At 42.2% G+C, this 9,281-nt stretch overlaps 1 protein-coding gene across 1 annotated transcript; it reads left to right on the top strand.

Moving 5' to 3' along the window:
* Nucleotides 1-1,513: 1,513 nt before the first annotated feature.
* Nucleotides 1,514-2,578, top strand: LOC131956960 (neurocalcin; the record flags this gene model as incomplete). The annotated part of the gene is given in 1 exon segment (XM_059321613.1): nucleotides 1,514-2,578. A coding segment is annotated over 1 exon segment (204 nt), but the record flags the coding sequence as incomplete, so codon positions are not given.
* Between the last annotated feature and the right edge of the window lie 6,703 nt (nucleotides 2,579-9,281).

Raw genomic sequence — 9,281 nt, 5'->3', positions numbered from 1 at the left:
CTTGGTGACAAATCATGCAATTAGGACGTTGACTCCTAAATCATGCAATTAGGACGTTGACTCCTAAATCATGCAATTAGGACGTTGACTCCTAAATCATGCAATTAGGACGTTGACTCCTAAATCATGCAATTAGGACGTTGACTCCTAAATCATGCAATTAGGACGTTGACTCCTAAATCATGCAATTAGGACGTTGACTCCTAAATCATGCAATTAGGACGTTGACTCCTAAATCATGCAATTATGACGTTGACTCCTAAATCATGCAATTAGGACGTTGACTCCTAAATCATGCAATTAGGACGCTGACTCCTAAATCATGCAATTAGGACGTTGACTCCTAAATCATGCAATTAGGACGTTGACTCCTAAATCATGCAGTTTGGTCGCTGACTCCTAAATCATGCAGTTATATTGCTGACTCCCATCAAGTTTTGTTCCGCATGTGAATCCTTATTGTACATATTCGTCCGACCTCTTTATCTTTTTTTGCTCTATACAGTATGACGGGATTAGTAAGTAGCAAGTCGACTACTGGATATAGAAATATGGCGGGATTAGAATGTACCATCACGTTAGTAGCAAGACTACTGGGCCACGATATAGAAATGATCGCCACTACACGTTTACACTCGACCAACGCGCGCCTGTCTAAGTGGCGTTGACACGATTGGTGTCGAGACGTCGAGGGTTCCACCATGACCCCAGTTGGCCTGTTTAAATACCACCATTTTGTTTCCCCAGTTTAAATACCACTATTTTGTTTCCCCAGTTTAAAAACTACCATTTTGTTTCCCCAGTTTAAATACCACCATTTTGTTTCCCCAGTTTAAATACCACTATTTTGTTTCCCCAGTTTAAAAACTACCATTTTGTTTCCCCAGTTTAAATACCACCATTTTGTTTCCCCAGTTTAAATACCACCATTTTGTTTCCCCAGTTTAAAAACTACCATTTTGTTTCCCCAGTTTAAATACCACCATTTTGTTTCCCCAGTTTAAATACCACCATTTTGTTTCCCCAGTTTAAAAACTACCATTTTGTTTCCCCAGTTTAAATACCACCATTTTGTTTCCCCAGTTTAAATACCACTATTTTGTTTCCCCAGTTTAAATACCACCATTTTGTTTCCCCAGTTTAAATACCACTATTTTGTTTCCCCAGTTTAAAAACTACCATTTTGTTTCCCCAGTTTAAATACCACCATTTTGTTTCCCCAGTTTAAATACCACCATTTTGTTTCCCCAGTTTAAAAACCACCATTTTGTTTCCCCTGTTTTCGCATCATTTAACTTTCCGTGCTCAGCAATCGATAGTTCACGTGGTTGCCTAGCAACATCCGGACCTAGCATGTATAAATAAGCCATCAAATTGTTGACACACTTTCTCCTCACAACACGGGCGCTGACATGTACAAGTCAAGTTTAGCACAGCAACACATTTAGCAACACATGCAGTAGAGTAGATAATTTAGCAAAATGTTTTTTTTATCTCCCTTTTTATCCACTAGGCAATCTACAAGATGGTCGGGACTGTGATGAAAATGCCTGAAGATGAATCAACACCGGAGAAGAGGACGGACAAAATATTCCGTCAAATGGACAAAAATTTGGACGGTAAACTGTCGATTGATGAGTTTATTGAGGGGGCCAAAAGTGACCCTTCAATCGTGAGACTGCTCCAGTGTGACCCCCAAGCCGCAGCACAAAGTTGAAACAAGCCTTGCCATACATGCTGGTGGGGGAGGATGTCTGGATAAATGGGTCACGTGTGTCAGACTTTTTCTTCATCTCTTTAAGATGGTTGTGTGCTCTCAGTCTTTTGCACCTTAAGCATCTTCATTCTTTTCCCAACTGACCTCACAGTCCAGACCACACCTGGACCTGCCTGTCCAGTCCACACCTGGACCTGCCTGTCCAGTCCACACCTGGACCCGCCTGTCCAGTCCACACCTGGACCTGCCTGTCCAGACCACACCTGGACCTGCCTGTCCAGTCCACACCTGGACCCGCCTGTCCAGACCACACCTGGACCCGCCTGTCCAGACCACACCTGGACCTGCCTGTCCAGACCACACCTGGACCTGCCTGTCCAGACCACACCTGGACCTGCCTGTCCAGACCACACCTGGACCCGCCTGTCCAGACCACACCTGGACCTGCCTGTCCAGACCACACCTGGACCTGCCTGTCCAGACCACACCTGGACAGGCATACCATGGTTTGTTAGGATGAGTGTAATGTCCACAGACAGACCAACCTGGTTGTCTCACCTGATACACAGCCTATCATTTGATGAAATAGGTCAAGACACATAAATATGTGTCTTGTGTGTCAAGATGCCTGTCTTGTGTCAAGAGCACCTGTCTTGGTGACCTGGAGCACCTGTCTTGTGTGACCTGGAATGATGTGACCTGGAGCACCTGTCTTGTGTGACCTGTAGCACCTGTCTTGTGTGACCTGGAGCACCTGTCTTATGTGACCTGGAGCACCTGTCTTGTGTGACCTGGAGCACCTGTCTTGTCTGACCTGGAATGATGTGACCTGGAGCACCTGTCTTGTGTGACCTGGAGCACCTGTCTTGTGTGACCTGGAGCACCTGTCTTGTGTGACCTGGAGCACCTGTCTTGTGTGACCTGGAGCACCTGTCTTGTGTGACCTGGAGCACCTGTCTTGTGTGACCTGGAGCACCTGTCTTGTGTGACCTGGAGCACCTGTCTTGTGTGACCTGGAGCACCTGTCTTGTGTGACCTGGAGCACCTGTCTTGTCTGACCTGGAGCACCTGTCTTGTCTGACCTGGAGCACCTGTCTTGTCTGACCTGGAATGATGTGACCTGGAGCACCTGTCTTGTGTGACCTGGAGCACCTATCTTGTGTGACCTGGAGCACCTGTCTTGTGAGACCTGGAGCACCTGTCTTGTGTGACCTGGAGCACCTGTCTTGTGTGACCTGGAGCACCTGTCTTGTGTGACCTGGAGCACCTGTCTTGTGTGACCTGGAGCACCTGTCTTGTGTGACCTGGAGCACCTGTCTTGTCTGACCTGGAGCACCTGTCTTGTCTGACCTGGAATGATGTGACCTGGAGCACCTGTCTTGTGTGACCTGGAGCACCTGTCTTGTGTGACCTGGAGCACCTGTCTTGTCTGACCTGGAATGATGTGACCTGGAGCACCTGTCTTGTGTGACCTGGAGCACCTGTCTTGGTGACCTGGAATGATGTGACCTGGAGCACCTGTCTTGTGTGACCTGGAGCACCTGTCTTGTGTGACCTGGAGCACCTGTCTTGTGTGACCTGGAGCACCTGTCTTGTCTGACCTGGAGCACCTGTCTTGTGTGACCTGGAGCACCTGTCTTGTGTGACCTGGAGCACCTGTCTTGTGTGACCTGGAGCACATGTTTTGTGTGACCCTGGAGCACCTGTCTTGTGTGACCTGGAGCACCTGTCTTGTGTGACCTGGAGCACCTGTCTTGTGTGACCTGGAGCACCTGTCTTGTGTGACCTGGAGCACCTGTCTTGTGTGACCTGGAGCACCTGTCTTGTGTGACCTGGAGCACCTGTCTTGTGTGACCTGGAGCACATGTCTTGTGTGACCTGGAGCACATGTTTTGTGTGACCCTGGAGCACCTGTCTTGTGTGACCTGGAGCACCTGTCTTGTGTGACCTGGAGCACATGTTTTGTGTGACCTGGAGCACATGTTTTGTGTGACCCTGGAGCACCTGTCTTGTGTGACCTGGAGCACCTGTCTTGTGTGACCTGGAATGATGTGACCTGGAGCACCTGTCTTGTGTGACCTGGAGCACCTGTCTTGTGTGACCTGGAATGATGTGACCCTGGAGCACCTGTCTTGTGTGACCTGGAGCACCTGTCTTGTGTGACCTGGAGCACCTGTCTTGTGTGACCTGGAGCACCTATCTTGTGTGACCTGGAGCACCTGTCTTGTGTGACCTGGAATGATGTGACCTGGAGCACCTGTCTTGTATGACCTGGAGCACCTGTCTTGGTGACCTGGAATGATGTGACCTGGAGCACCTGTCTTGGTGACCTGGAATGATGTGACCTGGAGCACCTGTCTTGTGTGACCTGGAGCACCTGTCTTGTGTTACCTGGAGCACATGTTTTATGTGACACCAAATTTGGTGAATATCTTTATGAAGTGTTGATTAAAACATTGAAATATTTTTAGCACTAAAATGTTTGTCCCTTCGTGTCCTGTATTCTCTCAGTATTTGTTGCAACATATTCCTATAGATTCTATATTTGAGTGCTGACCACTTATTTAAAGACCCAGCATGGTACACTGACGTCTTCACAGAGCTGTACAATATTTGTATGAGTGATGGTTTAATCTTGGTGTCTGTATGAGTGATGGTTTAATGGTGGTGTCTGTATGAGTGATGGTTTAATGGTGGTGTCTGTATGAGTGATGGTTTAATCTTGGTGTCTGTATGAGTGATGGTTTAATGGTGGTGTCTGTATGAGTGATGGTTTAATGGTGGTGTCTGTATGAGTGATGGTTTAATGGTGGTGTCTGTATGAGTGATGGTTTAATGGTGGTGTCTGTATGAGTGATGGTTTAATGGTGGTGTCTGTATGAGTGATGGTGGTGTCTGTATGAGTGATGGTTTAATGGTGGTGTCTGTATGAGTGATGGTTTAATGGTGGTGTCTGTATGAGTGATGGTTTAATGGTGGTGTCTGTATGAGTGATGGTGGTGTCTGTATGAGTGATGGTTTAATGGTGGTGTCTGTATGAGTGATGGTGGTGTCTGTATGAGTGATGGTTTAATGTTGGTGTCTGTATGAGTGATGGTGGCAAAATGTGTTTTAATTACTGCATCACTTGAATTTTTATGACCTGCAGCAGTTGGGTGGAGGGGGGGGGGAGAGCTTTGTGTTTGTTGTTGGGGGGTGGGGGCTTAGGTTGATATTTTTTTTACCATCAAATGTATGAACACCAGTTTAAATTAATTTGAATTCTGTCAAAGAGAAATAAATGTATTAAATGGTTTGTTTGATTGTTGTAAACATATTTGATACTTTAATGATTTGAGTCAATCATTACATTTGATACTTGAATGATTTGAGCCAATCATTACATTTGATACTTAAATGATTTGAGCCAATCATTACATTTGATACTTGAATGATTTGAGCCAATCATTACATTTGATACTTGAATGATTTGAGCCAATCATTACATTGCCATTTTTTGATCAGTCAGCAGAATGGTTTTTATTAGCAAGAAGAAAGGTCAAGGTGATGTTAACTTGTGTAAAAACAAGGGCGGCTGCCTGATGTGTTGATGTTTTTTCTGCGTTTCTTATCCCTAACCCTGACATAGTATATTTTACAAGTTATTAAAACTTTGAATGATTTCTGTTGATCAGATGTCTAGTGGCTAGTACAGATGGGCAGACAGGCAATAGTTTTGTTGAGAGAGAACCCATCCACATGACTGTCTGGCCCACTTAGAGTCAGACGAAAATATTTTCTTTAGCCTGCACAAGTTGTAGCTGTCATTTGACACACCCTCCTTCACCCCACACATGTCCACCCCACACGTGTCCACCCCACACTTGTCCTCTCTACCAATTTATTCAGCCTCACAATCACATTTCATTTCATGAGTATGTTCATTCAAGGTAGCAAGAATTGAAATGGTAGTGGCCAACACTACACCACCAAGATGGTAGTGGGCCAACACTACACCATCAAGATGGTAGTGGCCAACACTACACCATCAAAATGGTAGTGGCCAACACTACACCATCAAGATGGTAGTGGGCCAACACTACACCATCAAGATGGTAGTGGGCCAACACTACACCATCAAGATGGTAGTGGGCCAACACTACACCATCAAGATGGTAGTGGCCAACACTACACCACCAAGATGGTAGTGGGCCAACACTACACCAAGATGGTAGTGGGCCAACACTACACCATCAAGATGGTAGTGGCCAACATTACACCATCAAGATGGTAGTGGCCAACACTACACCATCAAGATGGTAGTGGCCAACACTACACCATCAAGATGGTAGTGGCCAACATTACACCATCAAGATGGTAGTGGCCAACACTACACCATCAAGATGGTATCTAATCTGCTTGTCATAGTATAACACCCATCATTTATGACCAATTATGTTTTTTCTCACCTCAAATAGTTAGTTTTTTTGTGTTCATTTATAGCTTATTATTTTAAAACTACATTTTTCATCTTATAGAAACTATTTGATTCAATGTCTATAGGTATTGTACCATTATGACAATAATTGTTTCGTAAATTTTGTTTTGTTAGCTCCGGTAAATTTTCCAATCTAAATTTAAAAAACTCATCTTAAATGTTTGATTTTGCTGTAGGCAGACCAAGTTTGTCAGAGGGATATTGAATTCCTCAGTTGGGTTACCTCTGATGAAACCTTAGAAAATAAAATGAAGCTATGTACAAAGATGTGTGGCAAATTTTTCTCTCTTGTGAAATTTAAAGAGATCAAATTCAAACATGTGCACACACAGGGCAGATGAGTGTAGTCAAACATGTGCACACACAGGGCATATGAGTGTAGTCAAACATGTGCACACACAGGGCAGATGAGTGTAGTTAAACATGTGCACACACAGGGCAGATGAGTGTAGTCAAACATGTGCACACACAGGGCAGATGAGTGTAGTCAAACATGTGCACACACAGGGCAGATGAGTGTAGTCAAACATGTGCACACACAGGGCAGATGAGTGTAGTCAAACATGTGCACACACAGGGCAGATGAGTGTAGTCAAACATGTGCACACACAGGGCATATGTAGTGTGCTGCATACAGTGAAAGCTAAGGTTGTGTATATAAAAGGTTGAAATAACTGATAGACTTATTTTATTTTTAGACCTGCAGTATGTTTTTTGTTGTTATTATAAATGTATCTTTCACTTAGCTAGTCAATGAATGAATGAAACTTGACGTACTCAAAAGTTGAATGAAATTTTTTTTGATGCACTCAAAAGTTGAAAAAAACTTGATTTGATGTACTCAAAAGTTATAGGAAACTTGATTAGACGGTTTCAAAAGTTGGTTGAATCTTGACGTACTCAAAAGTTGAATGAAACTTGACGTACTCAAAAGTTGAATGAAACTTGAAGTACTCAAAAGTTGAATGAAACTTGACGTACTCAAAAGTTGAATGAAACTGGACGTACTCAAAAGTTGAATGAAACTTGACGTACTCAAAAGTTGAATAAAACTTGACGTACTCAAAAGTTGAATGAAACTTGACGTACTCAAAAGTTGAATGAAACTTAACGTACACAAAAGTTGAATGAAACTTGACGTACTCAAAAGTTGAATGAAACTTGACCTACACAAAAGTTGAATAAAACTTGACGTACACAAAAGTTGAATAAAACTTGATTTGACGTTCTCAATGGTTTGCCTTTATGAGGTCTGGATGGTAGTTCTGTTGCTTACACATTTGTGGCATTTTTTTAAATAAATTTTGAACACAAACTTCCCAATGACAAACATAGATGTTCATTTTATTAAAGACCAATGAATAACGAGCAGTGGATTCCCAGTTTTTTCTTTGTGTGTTGCTTGTGTACTTTAAATTGGGCAAGTCAAGTCCTTATTCTCTATTGATTGTAATAAGGGACCAGACCACCTGTTTCAATGAGCTTGACATAGAGGGGATAGTTAAGTCAGCACTATGCCCAGCCGCTTCTTTTTCTCCAACGTGAGTCAGGTACCCATCACAGCTGGGTGGACTCAGGGATGTCGCGCTGATTTGATCCTAGGATCTAAACTTGAAACTATGTGCTGAGTTCTACCAATCCTGAAACTGTGTGCTGAGTTCTACCAATCCTGAAACTTTGTGCTGAGTTCTACCAATCCTGAAACTTTGTGCTGAGTTCTACCAATCCTGAAACTATGTGCTGAGTTCTACCAATCCTGAAACTGTGTGCTGAGTTCTACCAATCCTGAAACTGTGCTGAGTTCTACCAATCCTGAAACTGTGCTGAGTTCTACCAATCCATAATAACTTAGTCTGGCTATTTGAAATTTAAAAAAACTCACATTTATATATAAATGAGGGTCTGCCACTATTACCCAACATTCGTCGAATTGCTATGAATCTTTGGGAGGTTTTTTAAAGTATTCTCTGGGAGAGTTTCTGACAAAGACTTCAAGGCCGGGGTTAACATGGACACACAAGTTCCCTAGCGGGAATTTTAGCACCAGTTTTTTTTGTTTTGTTTCAACTTGAAGTGTCCAGTTTTTTACCAAGTCAAATCAAATGTAATTTTAATGGTCAAGTGAAAAACTGTCAACTCCGAAATGACAGGAGATTGGTTCAAGTTTTTCTTGAGTTGAACAAACCTGCCCCATCCTGCTATGGTGTGTGCCACCAGTCTCTAGATGAAAAATTTGGAATTAATTTTTAATTTCTTTGGTTTGGTTTATTTAATTACTTCTTTACTTTTGAATAGGTAGTCCAAATTGGCGAAAAAGTGCGTTTTAGGGTCAGTTTTTGCGGTTTTCAAAAAAAAATATTCACTACTTCTAGTTGTCCTATACGAATAAAAATTATATGTCAATAAAGTTTAAGTCTTTATCGGTCGTAATCTGGTATTTTTATATCTGTAACACATGTTTGAATGTGTTTTATATTTGTTTGAAAAGTATCAGTTACGTCAACAAATTTCACCGTTTTGCGTGTACCGATCGACCCCACACTGTTTCATTTGGTTGCGGAAGCATCGTAGAAGCATAATATTAATGTCATTTTAAAGAGCGAATTCTAGTCTATCGTTTGATATATAAATTAAAAAAATAACTTGCTTATTTCATTTTTAAAAAATCAGTTTTTAAACTTTAAATGACAATATATACAGGAAAACAAACTAATTCTGTTTCAATTTTTACACCTATGTAAAGTTCACTTTTTTTTAACTACTTTGTGTCGTAAATTCAAGTATATCTGATTTACAGTTGCGAAGCCGTGCCCTCAATAAATATACAACCCTCGAATCAATTTTCAGCCCCGAGTGAGTAGCTCCCCGAACGGTTTTAAAGTTTGACGACCGATGATGCTAAACGGATTTTACCCTTGCTAGAGCCTTCAAACAAGTTGTAAGTATCATTTTTACTTTCTCGTATATACGAAGTATAGAGAAAGTCTTGTAAGCGTGCAAAAAAAAAATCGAGATTTTTACAAATCTCGATGTTTTACACCTCACTGATACGGAGAAACATAATTTTGCAATCTTGTCTGTGTGTCT

This window comes from Physella acuta, unplaced genomic scaffold, assembly GCF_028476545.2.
Source record: "Physella acuta isolate Inbredline_101_S28 unplaced genomic scaffold, ASM2847654v3 ptg001190l, whole genome shotgun sequence".
Lineage (NCBI taxonomy): Eukaryota > Metazoa > Mollusca > Gastropoda > Physidae > Physella > Physella acuta.
This window is presented reverse-complemented; position numbering and strand designations above follow the sequence as displayed.